The sequence below is a fragment of the Trichomycterus rosablanca genome, chromosome 19 (genome assembly GCF_030014385.1).
Source record: "Trichomycterus rosablanca isolate fTriRos1 chromosome 19, fTriRos1.hap1, whole genome shotgun sequence".
Classification (NCBI taxonomy): domain Eukaryota; kingdom Metazoa; phylum Chordata; class Actinopteri; order Siluriformes; family Trichomycteridae; genus Trichomycterus; species Trichomycterus rosablanca.
In genome coordinates this window covers 26,794,858-26,816,497 of record NC_086006.1, presented here as the reverse complement: position 1 = coordinate 26,816,497, position 21,640 = coordinate 26,794,858, and the positions used below count along the sequence as shown (strand labels likewise).

At 43.0% G+C, this 21,640-nt stretch overlaps 4 protein-coding genes across 8 annotated transcripts in view; all 4 read left to right on the top strand.

Moving 5' to 3' along the window:
- tut4 (terminal uridylyl transferase 4) overlaps positions 1 to 7,052 on the top strand; it is a 32,391-nt gene extending 25,339 nt beyond the window's left edge. The window contains exons 27-30 of one of the 3 annotated variants that reach the window (XM_063014872.1): positions 605 to 711; positions 1,850 to 2,120; positions 5,331 to 5,477; positions 6,434 to 7,052. In XM_063014872.1, coding sequence (XP_062870942.1) covers positions 605 to 711; positions 1,850 to 2,120; positions 5,331 to 5,477; positions 6,434 to 6,513 — 605 coding nt within the window. In that variant the 3' untranslated portion in view covers positions 6,514 to 7,052. Of the gene's footprint in view, positions 1 to 604; positions 712 to 1,621; positions 2,121 to 5,330; positions 5,478 to 6,433 lie in introns of all 3 variants that reach the window. The other 2 variants (XM_063014871.1, XM_063014870.1) reach the window with 2 other exon arrangements.
- Positions 7,053 to 8,138: 1,086 nt separating this feature from the next.
- Positions 8,139 to 13,052, top strand: LOC134333760 (cytochrome P450 2B4-like). Its single transcript, XM_063015909.1, has 9 exons — positions 8,139 to 8,339; positions 9,295 to 9,454; positions 9,589 to 9,741; positions 9,847 to 10,007; positions 10,608 to 10,781; positions 11,886 to 12,027; positions 12,167 to 12,354; positions 12,483 to 12,624; positions 12,724 to 13,052. The coding sequence occupies exons 1-9, from the start codon at positions 8,145 to 8,147 to the stop codon at positions 12,921 to 12,923; spliced, it is 1,515 nt and encodes a 504-aa protein (XP_062871979.1). The 5' UTR covers positions 8,139 to 8,144; the 3' UTR covers positions 12,924 to 13,052.
- Positions 13,053 to 14,093: 1,041 nt separating this feature from the next.
- On the top strand, positions 14,094 to 15,632 carry LOC134333761 (cytochrome P450 2D15). The gene is made up of 3 exons (XM_063015910.1): positions 14,094 to 14,163; positions 14,490 to 14,631; positions 14,777 to 15,632. The coding sequence occupies exons 2-3, from the start codon at positions 14,502 to 14,504 to the stop codon at positions 14,974 to 14,976; spliced, it is 330 nt and encodes a 109-aa protein (XP_062871980.1). The 5' UTR covers positions 14,094 to 14,163; positions 14,490 to 14,501; the 3' UTR covers positions 14,977 to 15,632.
- Positions 15,633 to 16,186: 554 nt separating this feature from the next.
- LOC134333755 (cytochrome P450 2J2-like) lies at positions 16,187 to 21,633 on the top strand. 3 transcript variants are annotated; one of them, XM_063015897.1, is made up of 11 exons: positions 16,187 to 16,383; positions 16,594 to 16,753; positions 17,227 to 17,379; positions 17,479 to 17,639; positions 18,239 to 18,412; positions 18,506 to 18,647; positions 19,038 to 19,225; positions 20,021 to 20,162; positions 20,779 to 20,974; positions 21,377 to 21,458; positions 21,553 to 21,633. In XM_063015897.1, the coding sequence occupies exons 1-10, from the start codon at positions 16,189 to 16,191 to the stop codon at positions 21,432 to 21,434; spliced, it is 1,569 nt and encodes a 522-aa protein (XP_062871967.1). In that variant the 5' UTR covers positions 16,187 to 16,188; the 3' UTR covers positions 21,435 to 21,458; positions 21,553 to 21,633. The 3 variants fall into 3 exon arrangements, with proteins under 3 accessions (XP_062871967.1, XP_062871968.1, XP_062871969.1); XM_063015898.1 differs by lacking the exons at positions 21,377 to 21,458; positions 21,553 to 21,633 and having other exon boundaries at positions 20,779 to 21,192; XM_063015899.1 differs by lacking the exons at positions 16,187 to 16,383; positions 21,553 to 21,633 and having other exon boundaries at positions 16,674 to 16,891; positions 21,377 to 21,457.
- Positions 21,634 to 21,640: the final 7 nt, after the last annotated feature.

Here is a 21,640-nt window from a genome sequence, read left to right as displayed (position 1 = left end):
TCTATATTAAGATCTGGTATAGTCCTTTACTAAGGTCTAGTTTAGTCCTGTACTAAGGTCTAGTTTAGTCCTGTACTAAGGTCTAGTTTAGTCCTGTACTAAGGTCTAGTTTAGTCCTGTACTAAGGTCTAGGTTGGTCCTATACTTACGTCTAGTTTTGTTCTATAGTAAGGTATAGTTTAGTCCTGTACTAATGTCTAGTATAGTCTGCCAATCAGGGTCCTTACACAGCGTTTGAAGACCCCACCAACATAATCCGGTCATCCCGCCCTAGCAGAAACGTGCCTGCCGCAGGCGCTGGCAATTACGCTCGCCAGATTGCGCCCAGCCGACCGGTGGCAGCGCCGAGTTTCAAACCAAGGAGTTCAGAATCTCAGCGCTGGTGTGCTAGCGGAATATCCTGCTGCGCCACCTGGGTGCCATGGGCCTCACTTTTTAAACAGATGTGGCTGAAACACCTGAACTCGATAATAAACACAGTTGTCCACATAATCCTGGCACTAGTCGGTAAATAAATGATTCTCTGTATGTTCTGTGCCTCAAATAATCATCATGAGCATAAATAGGTGTAAATGAACGATCACTCTGCTTCTCGTCATCGCAGCTGGTCCTCAGATGGTCCACACCATGGTGAGTTCTCAGGCCATCCCGATTCCTCAGAGCGCCACGTCCCAGGACCGAGCCGGCAGGACCAGGCAGCCTTCTGAATGCGTAAGATTGTTTTCCCTCTCAAGTTTCTATGTCACCTTTCTTTCTGACTTGCTACTGTTTCTTCTTCTTTTACATTTTTAACCCTTTACCATTTTTTTTTTCCTTCCGTTATTTTACATTTGCATGAAACTGTTGATTTCCTTTTATAATAACTAAGGCTCTACCTAATTCACGGCCATAAAAATCGTGTCAAATTCAAAAATTAAGATTTGTGTTTAGCGATGTAATGTTTTTAATTCGTGCAGCGTTCAAGTGCCTCACGTTTACTGGTTAATCTGCACTATGAGGCGGCTCTGGTGTAACCGAGTTTATAATGTAAGAAGTAAACTGCACGCAGACCAACTATCGGGTCCATGATGATCATATGTGTAGAGAAACACACTTTTACATTGATTATGGGCAGTTGTAGCCTAGCGGTTAGGGTACTGGACTAGTAAGCTCACTGGTTCAAACCCCACCACTGTCAGGTTGCAACAGTTGGGCCCTTAAGCGAGGCCCTTAACCCTCGATTCCTTAGACTGAGGGTTATGGAATCCACAAAGGGACAAAATACCTCAATATGTAAACACACGTCAAACATTGTCAGCACAGCACACCACAGAAAAGTCTCTTACACTAGCAGTCCTACGGCAATTCAGTTAGCAATCAGTTAGTCAACATGACCAAGTCTAAAGCAGCTAAAAACATCCCGTCGCTGGATGTTCTAGGTTTACATTCAACTATTAAGGTAGCTGTGCTGTGTATTTATTAGCTTCTATTTATTCTATCATTTAATTTTCCCGTGAATTTAGTAGGGCCCTGATTTCTTCTCTCTTGATGATTTGTTTGTCTTTGGATCATGAAATAATCAAAACTGATCGAACTGTTTTTCCTTCCTTGGTCGGTTTCCTTCCTCTCTGTCTCTCTGCAGTCCGACACGCGTCAGACTCCGCCCTACTCTCCTCAGCCGCCTGCGTTCATCCAGTCCTCCGTCTCCCCTCAGTCATCTCAGGGTGGCAAACCTTCACCCATCTCCTCCTCCTCCTCCTCATCTGCACCGTCCAAACCCCCCCATCACCCCTCTCTTCCCACCCCTACTCCTCCTCAGCAGCAGCAGCAGCAGGTTCATCTCTCTGTCTTTGGTTTTGCTCCCCCTCAGTACATGGGTGTGATCTCACCGGGGAACTGGCCCTCTCACCCGTCCTCCCCGGGGGTAAAGTACACCATGAGAAAGGGGCAGGGGAACGGAGGGGCGGGGCACAACCAAGGCCCCGCCGCCGTCAACCTTAACGACCCCAGCATCATCTATGCCCAGCCGGCAGGGCGGGACGGAGGGCGTCACTGGCACAACCATCATATGAACAGCTCCGGGGGTCTGGTGGCTAATGGCACGGTGGGGAAAGCAGGTACACATGAGCACGAACACTGGGGTGAGCACTGGAATTACGTACGTGTGTGTGTGTCTGTTTTGTGTGTGTGTGTTTCTTTGAAGTGTGCAAACAGGTCTTTTGATACTAAAGCCTAAACGTAGTCCCTGATACCTTACACCTTAAATAACCTTACAGCGATAGTGCTGTCTGTGAAGCAGCTAACATTAGCTGCCATTCTGCTTGTACATAGTCGTGATGTAAAACGTACCTTCCTCTATTTCAATAGTTCCGTGCTTAGCAGTGGCGGCTGCTGGTCCTACAAAAAGGGGAAGCTCATTGTCGGCTTACATCATAAAATTTGTCAATTTATTTATATATAAATGTATAAATTCTCCCCTTTGTTAGTTTTCAAGAAAATGGCATGAAATGGGTTGCAGCAGTTTGTCTTCCGACTTCACTCGCAAAATCCGCGATGGTACTGAAGCTCCCAGCAACAGCTGTCAATCAAAATGGGATTCAGCCTTTCGACTGATCCTCCAATCATCTTGCAGAAGCTCAACGTCCAGACCCGCCCACAGCCCCATTCACCCCCAGAGACGCTCAGCGTCCGGGGGCGGGACAAAATCGTGGCATTTATCCAATGACCGGCGAGTTTCGAAGTCCCACCCATGCAGCCCCATAGAAGCAAAAAGACGCTCGGCGTCTGCGGTTAAATGCATCGACGCTCCGGGAACGTATGAGTTAAGTTAACAAAATCAAGTCGATTTGTGATAAGTAGCTGATTCTGAACGAACTCGTCTTCAAGATGAACGTGTTCTAACGCATTTGTAGTCAACGAAATGTTAACACAACTGTACATATTTGACCATTTAATTTTTGACATTTTAGGGGAAGCTGAGCTTCCCTTGCAGTCTTACAGAAATCGCCACTGGTGCTTAGGTACCAGCTTGTCTTTAAGTTAGATACAGTAGCCGAGTGTGTTCTATTTGTGTGGTGTGTGAAAGTAAATGCCTACACCTCTGCATAGGCCAAACTACTGTACCTGGTTAGGTAATATCGTACAGTTTATGCTGTTTGATTCTTCGAAGCGTACGTTATGATGTCCTCTACGTCCTGCTCTCCAATTGTGATTTCTGAACGATCAAGCTTGAAGGCCCGAATACACTCAGTTAATTTATTTGCATTTACATTGTCTGCATTCAGCAGACGCTCTTTTAGTAAACAACAGTCGAAGAACACAAATCTGCTGAAAGAACCAAAGTTTTTTTTTTTTGGAAATGGAAAAAAATTGTAAGTAAGTACAAGTCAGTTTAAGTGTTTAGTAAAGAGGTGATGAAGGTTTTTAATCGTTTTTTAAAGACAGCAAGAGACTCAGATGTTCAGACAGACAGAGGAAGTTCATTCCACCACTTGGGTGCCAGAACAGAGAAGAGCCTTGATGCTGATGCTCGTCTTCCTTTAGTCCTGGGTGGCGGCTCAAGAATTTTTATTAAACCTGCTTCACGATATTGCAATACGAATCCTGCCAAATACCCACCACGATTAAACACATAATAACTGAGTGCCCTAAACACCAGAGGGAAAGACAAAAATTCTCCATGGCTGGAACAATGAAAGACATTTTTGACCTTGAAAAAAACAGAAAAGCTTTAGAACTTTATTGCAATCAATACATTAGGAATACACACATAATATCAGAGACGACCTAACAGATACAAAGCACCCACATAAACCACATGTAACTCACTAGAGTAAACACGGCGTAAAAAGAGACAGACAGACGGACAGGACAGGACGGTGTGCAACGTATCATGATAATGTATGAAATAAACATCTCAGAAAGCTAGAGCTAAGCTGGCGTGATGAACAAAGCCAGTAGTGTTACTAAACCCTCAGGCACGGGACTTAAATCTGTCCTCATGGTGGCACTAAGCTGTACCAGAAAGGATGCCTCTGCCTCCTTCTAGTGGAATCGTGTGGCAGTTGTAGCCTAGTGGTTGAGTTACTGGACTAGTAATCAGAAAGTCGCTGGTTCAAACTATAATGTGTATTGGATAAAAGCGTCTGCTAAATGCCGAAAATAAAAATGAATGAAATGAATCGGTGACTAGTGTAGCACAGACCTGACAGGACAGGTTCCAGCCTAAAAGCCTGAATCAGCATATTTTCAGACCTCACTAACCTCTCCTCATAAGTGTAGTATATATTGTGGCGTGTGTGTGTGTAGACAAAGTGTATTGAGATGAGGTAAGTCCCAAAGGCATGATTGGTAGCTTGGGGTCTGCACCTTTATTGCACTGTGCACATTGTTAACGGGTCTTAAAGGGCACTCGGCACCAAAACTTTGCACCCGTTTTCAGTAGGGATGGGCATTTTAGTCATTTCGATCATCTCTGATTTAGTCAGCGGGTAGACTGGCAGGTTTAGGCCCTTGAGCGAGGCCCTTAACCCTCACTTGCTAAGACTGTATTCAGTCACATCTGGATAAATGTAAATTGGATTTTTTTCCCCTTTTGCATTCGGTCTAGTCGTGGCCGATTGGAATTCATCTCTCTCGTCACTGCCGCCACCCCCATTGCATAGGAACTCGGTTTGAGCCGTTGTCCTTGCCCTACAGACACACAGCCAGTCATGTGTCTGTCTAGCTGCCCGGCCAGCTGATAGCAGAGCTGAGATTTGAACTCGAGAGCTTGGGATCTCAGCACTGTTGGGCTAGTGTGTTTTACTGCTGCACCACTCAAGCGCCACATGAATATAATGAAATCCTGAAGGGGTTAAATATTTGAACGTCAAAATTAAGACGGATGGGTGCCCAAGTGGCGCGGAGATTCTGAGCTCCTCGGTTCTAAACTCGGTGTTGCCACCGTTTGGCTGGGCGCTATCCAGCGGGCATAATTGGCTACCGTGACTATGTGGGTGAGGTCTTCTAACGCTGTGCAAGGACCCCGATTAGCAGATAGAGGCGCCTGTGCAGAGTGCACGTGTTGGAGGATGCGTGAGCAGGAAATATCTATGATATGAATGCAGTCAGGGATGTTCAGCAGCGGAGGACAAATTGACTGAGAAAATGCATAAATAAAATAGGAAATAAATTCAGATGGTTAAGGGTGTCAGTAATTCTGAAGCTGACTGTATTTTGCCCTATAAAGTTGTCCATCCCTACTCATCACTGATTTATATTTTCATAATAAATACCTGATTTTATTTGTTCTGCATTAGATTTTAGCTGTGGAAGATCTTTGTGCTCAGTCCCTCTTTCTCTTTTCACAGAGACGGGTTACCAGACTCCGTTTAGCTCTGTAGGTCCGGTCTCTCGCTCGCTCGGTCACAGCAATCCTGGCTCGATTTCGCCCTCCTGGTGCATCCGCATGCCACAACCATACGTACAGCAGCACAGCAAGCCTTTCAGCCCCCAAGGTACGTCGCCCTTAATACCTCCGTGTCTGCCTTCATACCAGGTTTACAAGCTCTGTGCTGTTCAAGTGAAGGTCTTTGATGGTTGATCATGCTGAAATATGAGAAACTCTTCATGAAACAGGGTTTGCACCACAGGGTGCACTTTGTCTTTGTATAAATGCCTTATAGTTGTAGATTTTTGGCTTAATATAAATTTGATCTTAATATTGATTCTAACTAGATAAACTCGATCATTTAGTCATGGCGAACTTTAACCTGTGCCCACTCTAACTCAGGTCAAGTCAGATTTGCAGTTTGACCTGCAGTTTGGGCACTATTGAACCTCTTTGAAACTCTGTTTAATCCTTTTAAAATCTTGATAGCCTGGCTGTATGTGATCGTAGTGGTTTGATTGGGAACAGGCCACTGCAAAGCTTATAATACAACGATGAGGCATAACATTATGACCACAGACAGGTGAAGTGAATGACACTGATTATCTCTTCATCACGGCACCTGTTAGTGGGGGGATATATTAGGCAGCAAGTGAGGATCTGAGGGCCAAATTGTGATGGCTAGACAACTGGGTCAGAGTCTAGCTGGGTCTATCGAAGGTGGTCCAAGGAAGGAACAGTGGTAAACCGGCAACAGGGTCATGGGCGGCCAAGGCTCAGTGATGCACGTGGGGAGCGAAGGCATCCAACAGATGAGCTCCTGTACCTCAACTTGCTGAAGACGTTAATGCTGGTTCTGATAGAAAGGTGACAGACTCCATGCCTCGACGGGTCAGGGGGACCAACACAATATCAGGAAGGTGGTCATAATGTTATGACCTCTCATCCAGGTGACTTCTTCAGTCTGAGCTGGTGGAAACGTATCTCTTGTGTCCAGATGAACCGATTCAACTTTGTGGATTTGTGTACCTGGATTATTGATCATGCATCAAGAGTGATTAAGGCTGTGTTTCATTTCCTCAGGTGCGGTGGCGACTCAGCACTTCCCCCTCCGGCAACAAGGCCGTCCGGTCAACCTCAGCTTCATCCAGCAGAAGAAATAATGATAATAAAAAGATAACGCTGACACTTTATGTTTGAAAGCCAATGCCCAAGGTCCTTATCAATGACAAAGAAGAAGAAGAAAAAAAGAGAATTAAGAAAAGTCTAACTTTGGTCACAAGACTTTTTAAAATGAATTTTATCATATTTTTTGTACAGTTTTTACATTCATTTTTTGTCTCATCACATTGATTTGTGATAGGAAATATCCGATATTTTAATGCCCCCATTTTTGGAGGGGTCCCAAAAAAAAGTGTTTTTATTTGTTGTGTAAAGTATGGATGGAAATGAATCCTCTTTATTTTTATTGGTGTATTCATATTTTGCTTGCATAAGGACGACGGCTTTGGATAGAAATTTGTTTTAAGGAAATCAGCATACCCCCCCCCCAACCCCCTCCCCCCCCCAAATAATGAACTATGTAGTGCCAAAAATCTTCCTTCCTCCTCCTGCCTCCAGGAAAATCAAGAAAAGCTTCAAAGAACGTAAAAAAAAACAACAACAAAACAACCAAAAAAAAATAAAGAACAGCAAACCAACAGCCGGTGTCGTGGTTATTACTTCTTGTTTTTAAGTTCATCATGTGTGGGAGTGCCTGTGTCCTATTTGTATGGTGTTTGTATGTTCTCCCTTTGTCCGTGTGGGTTTCCTTCGGGTGTTCCAGTTACCTTCCAGAAGTCTGAAGACGTGCAGTCAGGTTAACAGAAGCTAATAGAAATTGTGTGTGTGAGTGTGCGTGGACTAGCTACCTGTCCGGGGTGTTTCCTGCCTTTCGTCCAATAAATCACACCCACCACGACCCTGACCAGGGTCTTTTTAAGATTTATTTATCATCTTCAATGTTTTAAAATCCTAATTCTTTATGGTCATATGGTCTTTATAATTTAAATAATTTTCCTCTTTTTATTTTACATTTACAGCATTTAGCAGATGCCTTTTATCCAAAGCGACTTACAGTAAAGTGACAGTATACAATCTGAGCAATTGAGGATTAAGGTAGTAATCAGAAGGTTAACTTGTCCCTGCTGGGCCCCTGAGCAAGGCCCCTAACCCTCAATTGCTCAAATTGTGTTCAGTCAAAATTGTAAGTCGCTTTGAATAACTTGTGAACTTACGAATCTTGTCTGGTCAGTGGCTACCTGTCCTGTCATCAATGTGGCCAAAAGAAAACCCTAATGAATAAATAAATAAGCTAAAATTTACTGCGTTCTACCTACAGTGCAGTATTTATTCAAACCCTGTTAATAGAAAAGTTGGGACGTTTTTTAAATGCAAAAAAGAATCTTAAATTTGTTAGATTTGGTGTCTGAAACACTCAAAAAAACGTTAGGACAGGCAGAAGAAGAGTGAAAAGACCATCAAATATTCAAGTTAGTCTTTTGGAATCGTTCTGCTATGAGCAGATGAGTTGGTACCAGGTGATGGCCACCACTTACCTGGGGAAAATCTCAGTCTGTGTAGGACAAAGGCAGAAACCATTGTTGAACTTCAGCCCATAAACACCCTCCGTCACGTGACATGAAAAGAAAACCTGTCCAATCCAGATCCACTGCCTGCTCTTCCTGCTTTGTTCCTGTATAAATCTGAGCTGAGGCTCCTCTGTGTAGAGTCTAAACACTTCTGCTCTCTCAACATGCAGTCTGTACTGAGATATTTAGACCTGACCTCTGTAGCTCTGGCCTTGCTGGCCGGTCTGGTCTCACTGGTACTGCTCGAGATCTTCAGGTTGAGATCCTCAAGGAGCCGGTTTCCTCCTGGACCTGAAGCACTGCCGTTTGTCGGGTCTACATTACTGTACGTAAAAGATCCCATGGGCTTCTTCAGATCGGTCAGTTTGTGTTTTTATTACTTAAGTGTCAGGATTTAAGAATTGCTTCCAAGGTTCCTGGAAAACATGGTCAGCTCTTTTCTCTGTGAGTACAAGGTTGTTTAAGAGACCTGGCATATTATGATTTCAGTGGGTTTCTGTAGCTTCCCATTTGGAATACCTGGTCAATACTTACAGCATCTTAGAGGTGTGGAAAGTTTGAAGCACATTCCAGTAATTCATGTGTAAGTGATAATGAATTAGTTCAGCTGGTGACTTCTCTGTGCCCATTAGACAGATTCAGTAGCATTGGAATCTGTTTATAGATTACAGGATACAGCTTTACCAGTCATTTGGAAACCATCTCTAGCAGCATCAGTTGGGCTGTAGCTAGTCTGTGGCCCTCCACTGCCAGTATAAAGGTCAGAAACATCAGAGGTATTGGAAAAGGGAACTGGACATGACTAAATTGGGAGAAAAAGGGGAAAATGCAAACTGCCCATTAAAAGTTTCATATATTTCCAGTATGAATGTTTATCTTTTTTTTATCAAGAAGTGGGGCGGCACGGTGGCTCGGTGGGTAGCACTGTCACCTCACAGCAAGAAGGTCCTGGGTCCGATCCCCAGGTGGGTCAGTCCAGGTCCTTTCTGTGTGGAGTTTGCATGTTCTCCACATGTCTTCGTGGGTTTCTTCTGGGAGCTCCGGTTTCCTCCCACAGTCCAAAAACATGCAAGTGAGGTGAATTGGAGATACTGAATTGTCCATGACAATTTGTGTTTGATATTAAACTTGAACTGATGAATCTTGTGTAATAAATAACTACTGTTCCTGTCATGAATGTAACCAAAGTGTAAAACATGACGTTAAAATCCTAATAAATGAATAAATAAATAAATATTAAGAAGTGTCATAAATGTCATTACCGTGGAGTGGAACTGTAAGACAAGTCCTCTTGACTCAATATTTCCTCTGCAGCTGGTGCAGTATGGTGATCTGTGCACCGTGTTCATAGGAAGGAGACCCATGATAGTGCTGAATAATCTAGATGTGATGAAGGAAGCTCTGGTTCAGAATGGAACCGTGTTCTCCGGAAGGCCGTCCATGCCCATAGTGGAGTGGATCACCAGCGGGTATGGTCAGTTCTGCATGACTTCACGTTCATTTATTACAGTTATTGAGTTAACAACCCTTCAGGCCTTAGTACTTAGTATGAAAACTTTAAGTACAGAGCCTTTACAAACACTTTCTTGCTTTCTCATGACATTGCAGGTATTGTGATGGTCACGTACGGTCATATGTGGAAGCAGCAGCGACGTTTTGCTCTCCACACGCTGCGTAACTTTGGTCTGGGGAAGAAATCGGCGGAGGAACGAGTGTCTGAGGAAGCGCAACATCTCATCAGAGAGATACTCAAACAAGAAGGTCCGTCATAAGGATCTTTATCTGCACCCAATACAAGTACAGATGTGTTTCCTTAAATCTTATCAGATTTTGTAGCTAACATTTCATTTCTGGCTGTTTTGAAAGGAAAGGCCTTCAATCCGATCTACCTGACCATGAACGCCGTGTCCAATATCATCTGCTCCATCGTGTTTGGAGATCGTTTTGAGTACGACGACCAACGTTTCGCTAAACTGCTGAAAATCCTGAACGAACACATGGTGCTTTCTGGCTCACCGCTTGCATTGGTAACACTTGGTAACAATTATTACACAATAAATGGCAAAAGTATGTGGACATCTGACTATGAGCTTGTTGTATTCTAATTGGAATCTCTAACCTAATCCATCAGTATGTGAAATAAGAGGTACAAGAAGTTGAAAGCATGTGGATGTAGCTTAAACTCCTGACTTCAATAATGCTAAAGGTGTCCAAGTACTTTCAGAATGATGGACAGATAAGTAGATGGATAGATGGATGGTATATGGAGAGGTATAAGTGGGTGATTGGTTTGGTGTAGATCAATAAATCGATGTAGGGTTAAGGCCTCTTGATTTTTGATAGTGATTGACTACAGCTGGAGTTGAAAAGAAACTAGCTTCACTTATATATACACAATGCACATGGAAGAGTTGTCTTCTTCAGCAACAAGGTCAGGACCTGTTAACCTTATACTGCGCTTAAATGAGTTGAATGGTCAGTAGTCCAAAAACCACCAAAATACAGGTCTGCCAATAATAAGAGGCTGCCAAAACACAGTTGACGCTGTTTACAGTCAAGCAAGCTTTACGTTTCTATAAAGCCTCTGCTATGTAAACGTTTGAATTCAGCTGTATGTTCTTTCACAGATGATCAACATGTTCCCCTTCACGATGAACCTCCCTGGTCCACATCAGAAGATCTATCAGAACACCAAAGCTTTTAAAGACTTCATCCGAGAGGCCATGGTGGAGCACAGAAAGACGCTGGATCCTGAAAATCTCCGCGACTTCATTGATGCCTACCTTGTGGAGATAAACAAGGTAAGAAACTACACTAAATATCCAAAAATATGTGTACATCCCTCTTAATTATTAACATTTTGAAGGCCCTTTTTTGTTCCAGCATAACTGTGCCCCTGGATTCAAAACAAGGTCCATGCAGACATAGTTTAATAAGTTGAGGAACTCCTATGGTCTGCACAGATCTCAACCCGAATGTGCTAATACTGTACACATTTGAATGAACTAGAATGAAGACAATATTGTACATTGTGACCCAGGGCCGGCGCTAGGGGGGGGCTGAGGGGGGCATTGCTCCCCCAAATTGTGTCTTTGCCCCCCCAAGCACAATGCAAGCAACGGCTATTTTTAAAATTATCTCTGAACCAATCACAAAAATGCATTTTGTTTTACAGTGTGAAGATATTTCCTTGCTTATTCCTGATTGGCTCTTTGAGTCATATAAAAATCGGCAGACTGCCCCAAACAGTTCAGTTGGGCAGTATATGTTCTGTTAGTGTGAGCGAGAGGCAGGTATACTGGTAAACACTTTTTTTTTTACAGAATTAGTATTCTTTTGTTTTCTTTATATTTTAATTTCCCAATAATATAAATATTCTCACTCATTCCTATTTCCACGTTTGAATATTCTCAGTCTGTGTGTAGGTACATTTGTCAGCTTTGACTTAAATTTGTATTAAAGCCTTTCAAGAAATAGAGTTGTTCTATTAGTAATGGCAATTTAATTAAGGGGGCGTATTAAAATGAAATACAATTAGATAATCTTTTTTCTCCATTTACATAATCAACATGTATTTTTTAATCATTGGGTTTTAAGTTTAAGTTCGAAAACATGCATTTTTATTTCTTTACCTCATACATCACTTTAAGCCAGTATCAATAGCTTGGCTGTCATCATTCATGCACAAATCAAGCCTTGAATATATTTCTGGCTTCAAAAACATGACTATCAACATGCCTATCAACATGCCCCCTCATTAGGTTTTACTGCCCCCCCAAGCAAAGCAGTCCAGAACCGGGGCTGCTGTGACCTCATATCATGGCTCAAAACATGATTTTGAAATGGTAGAAGGTGTGACGGTCTACTTTGCTAAATTTTCTAACATGACTTCTGCTTTTGAGCAGAACAGCTCGAACGAAGACTCGACGTTTCACGAGGAGAACCTGATCATGTCGTCCTCTGATCTCTTCCTCGCTGGAACTGAGACCACATCGACCACTCTCAGATGGGGCTTCGTTTTTATGATGAACCATCCAGACGTTCAAGGTACTGTGTCCAAAACCACCCTGTACATCATGCAAAGACTCTCAGATCCCAGCTGTTGATGCACATTGCCTCAGTTTAAAAGCGCAGTGGGTAGAATCTAGTGGCTAACGTTTTCTGCTTTTCTTCTCCTGAACTCTAGAGCGCTGCCATGAGGAGATCATTCGCGTGTTGGGTTACGATCGAGCCCCCACCATGGACGACCGAGCAAAACTCCCGTACACACACGCCACCATTCATGAGATCCAGCGCTGTGGGAACATTCTCCCACTCGGCGTGCTTCACGAAGCCACGCAGACAACACAGCTACGAGGGTACACCATCCCTAAGGTGAAGATTACTGCCATGACATTGGCTTTTGTATGTAGATTAGGACGTTCACTTTCCTGTTCTGTCCATACAACCATCTTTACTTGACAGGATTATTTATGTTATTTATCAATTTAATTTTAATCTAGGACACAGTGGTCATGGCAAATTTAACAGCCGTAATGACGGAAAAAGATCACTGGAAACATCCGGACACGTTCAACCCCGAGAACTTTCTGGATGAGAACAGCCAGTTCTTTAAAGACGAATTCTTCCTTCCTTTCTCTCTGGGTGAGATGATGACACCTAATGCCATCCAGTATGAAAAGCTATAAGCAGATGATATGATGTTCTTAACGGCGTGATGTCTGTGACGTCTCTGTGCTGCAGGTCCGAGGGTTTGTCTCGGCGAGTCTCTTGCCAGGACGGAGCTCTTCATCTTCTTCATCTCTCTGCTGCAGAGGCTGCAGTTCTCCTGGCCCCCCAATACACCACCTGTTGATCTGGATGGCATCGTGAGTGCGGTGAAAATACCCCATCCGTTCCAAATGATCTGCAGGAGTAGAGATGTCCATCATGTCCAGATGTAGATCATTAAAACATCTAAAACATTTTGAACATTTTCTGCATGACTTTATATGAATAAAGTAATCTTTTAATAATGTATCTTCATGTATAGTCAGATGTTTTACCACCAGAATTGTTTATAATTTGTATAAATAAAGGATATTTTAATGGTTTATTTGTGCCAAAATTCATGTAACAGTTGTCAATCAGTTCGAAAACAGTTGTAATACCTAAATAGATTCAGATTTCAGGTGTCCACATACTTTTGGCCATAAAGTGTGTGTTTAACCCTGCTGTTATGGTTACGGGTCAAATTGACCCATCTTAATGTTTCAAAATCTAAAAAGATATAGTTAAAAGTATTTTTTGGTATAAAACTTCATTGATTTAACTTATTAAGCCAAGCAGAGGAGTTAATAATGAGATATAAACAATGATTATTGGGATTTTTTGGTTTCTGACACTTTTGGATAATTAAAAACGACCTGGATCAAATTGACAAGAAACGAACATAACAGGAGGGTTAAAACCTTCTCAGGATTTATCAGATCATTCTCTCTCATATGAACTTCAGCCCATAAACACCCTCGGTCACGTGATATGAAAAGAAAATCCATCCAATCCAGATCCACTTCCTGCTCAGTTCCTGTATAAATCTGAGCTGAGGCTCCTCTGTGAGTCTAAACACTCCTGCGCTCTCAACATGCAGTCTGTACTGAGATATTTAGACCTGACCTCTGTAGCTCTGGCCTTGTTGGTCGGTCTGGTCTCACTGGTTGTACTGGAGATCTTCAGGTTGAGATCCTTAAAGAGACGATTACCTCCGGGACCTACACCACTGCCGTTTGTTGGGACTACATTATTGTTCTGTAAAGATCCTGTGGGTCTCATCAGATCGGTCAGTTTCTGGTTTTATTTCTCTTAAGACTTTATTGAACTCACAAAAGAAAAGATTTCAGGGTTTTTACTGATCATTGTAATTGTAACATGTAGAAATGTGAATAAATTAACGTCTGCATGGAATTGATGGGTGACTTGCATATGTGTGAAGGTGCCATCGACTCAGTGACTAAAAAGTTGGTCCTCGGTTTGGATATTTCCTCTGCAGATGGTGCGGTATGGTGATCTGTGCACCGGGTACATAGGGAGGATGCCCATGATCCTGCTAAATAGTCTAGACGTGGTGAAGGAAGCGCTGGTTCAGAATGGGATTGTGTTTGCTGGAAGGCCGTCCATGCCCGTAATCGAGTGGATCACCGGCGGGTACGGTCAGTACTGCATGACTTCTAATTCAGTTTGGTTTATCTGGACCTGAGCATGAGCCTGTTAGACATATTATTACCAAACCATGGACATTAATATGGGTCAGAACCACAAGATTCCACAAGATCCAATCTTATCCACAAAAGGGTGATACAGCTGCATGTTTTCATGCCAACACAAGTACACCTGAGAGCCACACCAGCCATTTGTGGATAGGAATGGACACCCTGGCCTTATAGAACAAACCTGTGGATTACTTGTGAGATGAAGTTCAGGCCATTTATTCTGGATTATTTTTTATATTTACAAATGTATTTCCAAACTAGGAAACGCCGGTCATGGCAAATTTAGCAGCCATATTGATGGATAAAGATCACTGGAAACATCCGGACACGTTCAACCCCGAGAACTTTCTGGATGACAACGGCCAGTTCTACAAAGACGAATTCTTCCTGCCTTTCTCTCTGGGTGAGACGTGTTTTTTACCCTTTTCAGCTCTTATTTTCTTCATTCAATTGCTCTTCAAAATACTCTCTCATCCCCAGTCACTAGGATTAAGCAGATAATATGATGTGTTCAATGGCGTGATGTCTGTGACGTTTCTGTGCTGCAGGTCCGAGGGTTTGTCTCGGCGAGTCTCTTGCCAGGACAGAGCTCTTCATCTTCTTCACCTCTCTGCTGCAGAGGCTGCAGTTCTCCTGGCCCCCCAATACACCACCTATCGATATGAATGGCATTATGGGCATGGTGAAAATGCCCCATCCGTTCCAAATGATCTGCAGGAGTAGAGATGTCCATCATGTCCAGATGTAAAGCTTTGAATTTTAAAATAGGCTTCATTACCTCGTTCAGTCTTCCCACAGACAGTGACTATGAACAAGGATCAAACCCTTGGGCCAAGGAACTGTGATGTTATGTAGCACCCACACTACCTGCTATACCACCACATTACCCTATTCGATATTTCATCATATGATCTGACATAATAAACTAAACTATAGAGCCAAAAGTATTTGGACATGCTTTTAACTTGTGCCAACAAATGAATTAGGTGTGGAGGGACTCAGATCGCTGACCTCAACTCTGTAGAACACCACTGGGATGAATTGGAACTAAATTGGACACATTTCAAAACCTTGCAGATAGCCTTTCATAAGAGCACAGGACTAGTAATCCAAAGGTTGCTGGTTCAAGCCCCACCACTGCTAGGTTGCTGCTGTTGGGCCCTTGAGCAAGGCCCTTAACTCTCAGTTGCTCAGACTGTATACTGTAACTGTAATGTAAGTCGCTTTGGATAAAGGCGTCTGCTAAATAAATGCTGAAAATGTAAATGTTATAGCTGCAAAGACTGAGCAACGTCATGTATAAGCTCATGCTCAGGTGTCCACATACAAAAATCACTTGTGGTCTTCACTTCTTGTACCTAAATAAAAGTGTTAAACATTAAACAATGTATAACATTAAAACCACCTCCTTGTTTCTACACTCACTGTCCATTTTATCAGCTCCACTTACCATATAGAAGCACCGTGTCCACTCACTGTCCACTCTATTAGACACTCCTACCTAGTTGGTCCACCTTGTAGATGTAAAGTCAGAGACGATCGCTCATCTATTGCTGCTGTTTGAGTCGGTCATCTTCTAGACCTTCATGAATGGTCACAGGACGCTGCCCACGGGGCGCTGTACTTTTATACTTTTACTTGAGTAAAATATATAAACCATACTTCAACTTTCACTTGAATATTTTTTATTAGATTAGTAGTAGTAGTAGTATTAGTGTCTTTATTTAAGTACAGAACTTACATACTTCTGCCATTTCTGGTAGTGTATCTTAACAACCCCCTCAGGATTTATCAGATCATTCTCTCTGGTATGAACTTCAGCCCATAAACACCCTCAGTCACATGACATGAAAAGAAAATCTGCCCAATCCAGATCCCCCCTCCTGCCCTTCCTGCTCAGTTCCTGTATAAATCTGAGCTGTGGCTCTGTACAGAGTCTAAACACTCCTGCTCTCTCAACATGCAGTCTGTACTGAGATATTTAGACCTGACGTCTGTAGCTCTGGCCTTGTTGGTCGGTCTGGTCTCACTGGTTGTACTGGAGATCTTCAGGTTAAGATCCTTAAAGAGACGATTACCTCCCGGACCTACACCACTGCCGTTTGTCGGAACTACATTATATTTCTTTAAAAATCCTGTGCGCCTCATCAAATCGGTCAGTTTCTGGTTTTATTTCTCTTAAGACTTGATTAAACTCACAAAAGAAAAGATTTCAGGGTTTTTACTGATCATTGTAATTGTAACGTGTAGAAACGTGAATAAATTAACGTCTGCATGGAATTGATGGGTGACTTGCATATGTGTGAAGGTGCCATCGACTCAGTGACTGAAAACTGGGTCTTCGGTTTGGATGTTTCCTCTGCAGATGGTGCAGTATGGTGATCTGTGCACCGTGTACATAGGAAGGAGACCCACGATATTTCTGAATAGTCTAGACGTGATGAAGGAAGCTCTGGTTCATAATGGGATTGTGTTTGCTGGAAGGCCGTCCATGCCCATAATGGAGTGGATCTCCGGCGGAAACGGTCAGTATCAGTTTGGATAATGTGGACACCTGAGCATGAGCCTGTTAGACGTCTTATTACCAAACCATGGACATTAATACGAGTCAGAACCACAAGATTCCACAAGATTTTGGAGTCCATTCAGTCAAAAATAATCAGGTAAGGCCTTTATGGTGGAGAAGAAGACATCTGTGTCTTCTTCAGAGCTCTGTGTGGGCCACTAAAGTTCCTGCACAATGAGCTTGTCAGATCGTGTTACCAGAAAACTGGAGGCTATTTTATATATATTTTCATACATTTGCTAGCAATGGGTGTGGCTTAAACTCAATCATTTGGAGGGTTGTTCCATTCCTCAATGTATTGTACATGTGAAATAAGACACCAAGGAACAATAACAAGCTCAAGAACCCAGCAGTGACTCCCTGACACACGTGGGATAGAAAACTTTAGCATGGTGCCTTCATGACACTTTTTGCTTTCTCATTTCTTTGCAGGTATTGTGATGGTCACGTACAATCACGCGTGGAAGCAGCAGCGACGTTTTGCTCTCCACACGCTGCGTAACTTTGGTCTGGGGAAGAAATCCGTGGAGGAACGAGTGTCTGAGGAAGCACAATGTCTCATCAAAGAGATTCTCAAACAAGAAGGTCAGTCATGAAGATCTTCATCTGCACCCAATAAAGATGTAATTCCCAAAATACTTAAATATTTTGTAGCTAACTTTTCATTTCTGGCTGTTTTGAAAGGAAAGGCCTTCGATCCGATCCACCTGACCATGAACGCCGTGTCCAATATCATCTGCTCCATCGTGTTTGGAGATCGTTTTGAGTACGACAATCAGCGCTTTGCTAAACTGCTGAAAATCCTGAACGAACACATCGTGCTGTTTAGCTCATGGGTTACACTGGTAACATTAAACTTGTTTTATTATTACTGCTAAGATATACACCGATCAGCCATAACATTATGACCACTAACAGGTGAAGTGAATAACACTAATTATCTCTTCATCACGGCACCTGTTAGTGGGGGGGGGATATATTAGGCAGCAAGTGACATTTTATCCTCAAACTTCAATAATTAAAAAGGTGTCCAAATACTTTCAGAATGATGGACAAATAAGTAGGTTGTTAGGTAAATGGACTGGTTAATAGATTGGTTGGGTAGATAGAGTAGGTGGATGGACAGGTAGATAGAGGTAACTGAACAATTGGATTGGTAAACAGTGGGTGGGTGGGTGGATGTAACCAAAACACAGTTAATACTGTTCACATTCAAGCAGGCTTTACATTGCTATGAGTCTTGAGGATGCTACACAAGAAGCTGTATGTAGTGCTGAACGCTTTATCACACGACAGTTTCAGCCTTATGGGTAGAGCTGTGTGTTACCAACTAGAAGGTTGTGGATTTGAATCCCGGATCTGCCATGCAGCCACTGTTGGACCCTTGAGAAGGCCCTTAACCAATTTGCTGCTCTCCATCTGATTCTCCCATGTTCTTTCACAGATCGTCGTCTTGTTCCCATTTATGATCCGCCTTCCTGGTCCACATCAGAAGATCTATCAGAATGTCAAAGCTTTTAAAGACTTCATCCGTGAGGCCATGGTGGAGCACAGAAAGATGCTGGATCCTGAAAATCTCCGCGACTTCATCGATGCCTACCTTGTGGAGATGGACAAGGTAAACACATGTGGGATGAATTGGAATGTCGTTTGTGTGTCAGACCTTCAGTGTGTTGAATTTTATTCTAACATGACTTCTGCCCTTGAGCAGAACAGCTTGAACGAAGACTCGACGTTTCACGAGGAGAACCTGGTCATGTCCACCTCTGATCTCTTCCTCGCTGGAACTGAGACCACATCAACCACGCTCAGATGGGGCTTCATTTTTATGATGACCCATCCAGAAGTTCAAGGTACCGTCTCAAAACGTGTCCAAAACAACTACTAATACACAGTGTCTCCTTTTGAAGATGCAATGGGTTGAATATAGTGACCCCTCTCACTGTATTGCTAGCTTCTGACTTATGACCACAGACTAGCACACGCACCCTCCTATAGGTGCAGCATTCAGGCTCTTTCTGTCACCAGCCAGTGGTAGATTTCTTCATAGAGATGTAGCACACATGGAGGAACCCACTAGACCAAAGTGTTTCTCCACCACTTGTGCAAGCGCCTTGAGCAGACAGCAGGAGTCGCTGTTGCAGCCGTAACAGGGTTCCTAGAGGTTTGTGTGTAGCATGAATGACAGTAGAGAAGTAAACACAAACACTAACGTTCTCTGCTTTTCTTCTCCTGAACCCTAGAGCGCTGCCATGAGGAGATCATTCGCGTGTTGGGTTACGATCGAACCCCCACCATGGACGACCGAGCAAAACTCCCGTACACACACGCCACCGTTCATGAGATCCTGCGCTTCGGGAACATTCTCCCCACCAGTGTGACTCACGAAACCATGCAGACAACACAGCTACGAGGGTACACCATCCCTAAGGTGAAGATAACTGGCTAAGATGACATTAGCTCTGGTCCCAGATTTTCTATAAGGCAGGGCTGGGTGATTTGGCTGCAGGTTTTCATACCAACACAAGTACACCTTAATTCCACCTGCTTCTTCAGTTAGTCTTGATCTTTACACAATGGACCAGGTTTATCAGGTGATGCTCTTACTTTATTGGTTCAAAAACCTGGAGCCACACCTGCCATTTGTAGATAAGAATGGAAGATAAGAAACTTGTGGATTACTCCATTCATTCTAATGTACCAAAAGTATTCGGACACCTTTCCAAGAGCTTGTCGGACATCCTATTTTTAACAGAGTTCCTCCACAACTATTTCCTCGGCTGCCCTCGTTAGGGGTCGCCGGCGGATTGTGATCCTCATTATTGATTTGGCACAGTTTTTACGCCGGATGCCCTTCCTGACCCTCCTTATTTATCCGGGCTTGGTACCGGCACTACAGTGCACTGGTTTATGCATCCTGGTGGCTAGGTACCTATAGGACAATTCAGTGTCTCCAATTAGCCTGGCTGCATGTTTTTGGACTGTGGGAGGAAACCCACGCAGACACGAGGAGAACATGCAAACTCGACACAGGAAGGACCCGGACCGCCCCACCTGGGGATCACAGTGCTACCCACTTAGCCACCGTGCCGTGGGCTGAAACAAACAAACTCAATAACTGAAGGGTGTCCGAATGCATTTCACTACATGAGGTCTGATGAGAGATTTGATATCACCGTCTTTAACTGAATTATTTTTGTTATTTACAAATTTACTTCCAAACTAGGAAACGCTGGTCATGGCAAATTTAGCAGCCATATTGATGGATAAAGATCACTGGAAACATCCAGACACGTTCAACCCCGAGAACTTTCTGGATGAGAACGGACAGTTCTGCAAAGACGAATTCTTCCTGCCTTTCTCTATAGGTGAGACGTGTGTTTTTTTGTGGAACAGGGATAAACTAACCTCGTCCGTGAGTCCACGGCAAACAAGAAAGACTCAGGGCCGACCCTTGATGCAGTCCTATTTCCACTTTAAACCCATCTGTCACTCTTTCTGCACATCTCACTGCTGTCACACTGTCCTCATACACCACCCTTACATACTTCTACGATACCACAGGTCCTCTCTCGGGACCCTTTCATAAGCTTTCTCTAGATCTACAAACACACAATGCAACTTGCTCTGGCCTGCCCTATACTTCTCCATCAACATTCTCAAAGCAAACATCACATCTGTGCTGCAGCTCTACAATCCAAGACTTTGTTAATCAATCTAGTTAAAAACTTTATTCCACAGGTTTGCCATCTAGGCCAACTGCCTTTCTACTCTTCATTCTCTTTATAGCTGCCATCTCTTTCTCCTTGCTAATCATAGTCACTCCCAGGCTCACTATCTCTACTTCATCCAACTTTCTCACTCTCATTTCCTTCATTCAATTTCTCTTCAAAATACTCTTTCCATCTTCATAGTACACTATCCTCGTTTATCAGCACATTCTCATCGCATATCTTATCGTAATGTGACATTTCTGTGCTGCAGGTCCGAGGGTTTGTCTGGGTGAGTCTCTTGCCAGGACGGAGCTCTTTATCTTCTTCACCTCTCTGCTGCAGAGGCTACAGTTCTCCTGGCCCCCCAATACACCACCTGTTGATCTGGACGGCATTTTGGGCATGGTGAAAATACCCCATCCGTTCCAAATGATCTGCAGGAGTAGAGATGTCCATCATGTCCAGATGTAGGTCTTGGTTTTCCTAATTCCTAAACGTTTTGATCTGATTTATTTTAAGTTGCTGTATTTAAATTCATGCCATCATTTTAAAGGTTAGAGTTTCTAACATTTTCTGCATAATTTTATATGAATAAATGAATCTTCTTAATTATTTATCTCCATGTATAGTCAGAAGTTTCACCACCATTTTCATAATTTGTATAAATAAAGGATATTTTAATGTATTATAATGTGCATAAATACTTCACATATAATAACATACCACCTATTCTCTGGTCTTGTCACGTACATATACACTGCAAGCAACGATGGGCTGTAACTCACCACCTTGTGTTAAAATACATGTGGCGATTGTCAATCAGTTTGTAAAGGTCTTTGTAATAAATAAATAGATTCAAACGTCCACAGACACACTCATGGTTTGGAAGTTCTGATGTCCAGCAAGCTCAAGATCAGGTGTGCATAAAGTGTGCATTTAAAATACAAACAGGTGAAGTTCTCTTCATTCACAAGCAGAGTTTGATTTACAGTGTAGTGTATCATTATCAGGAATTATTATAAATATCATTATTTTATCCCGTCAGGTTTTATCAGATCATGAACTTCAGCCCATAAACACCCTCTGTCACGTGACGTAAAGAAAATCCGTCCAATCCAGATCCACTTCCTGCT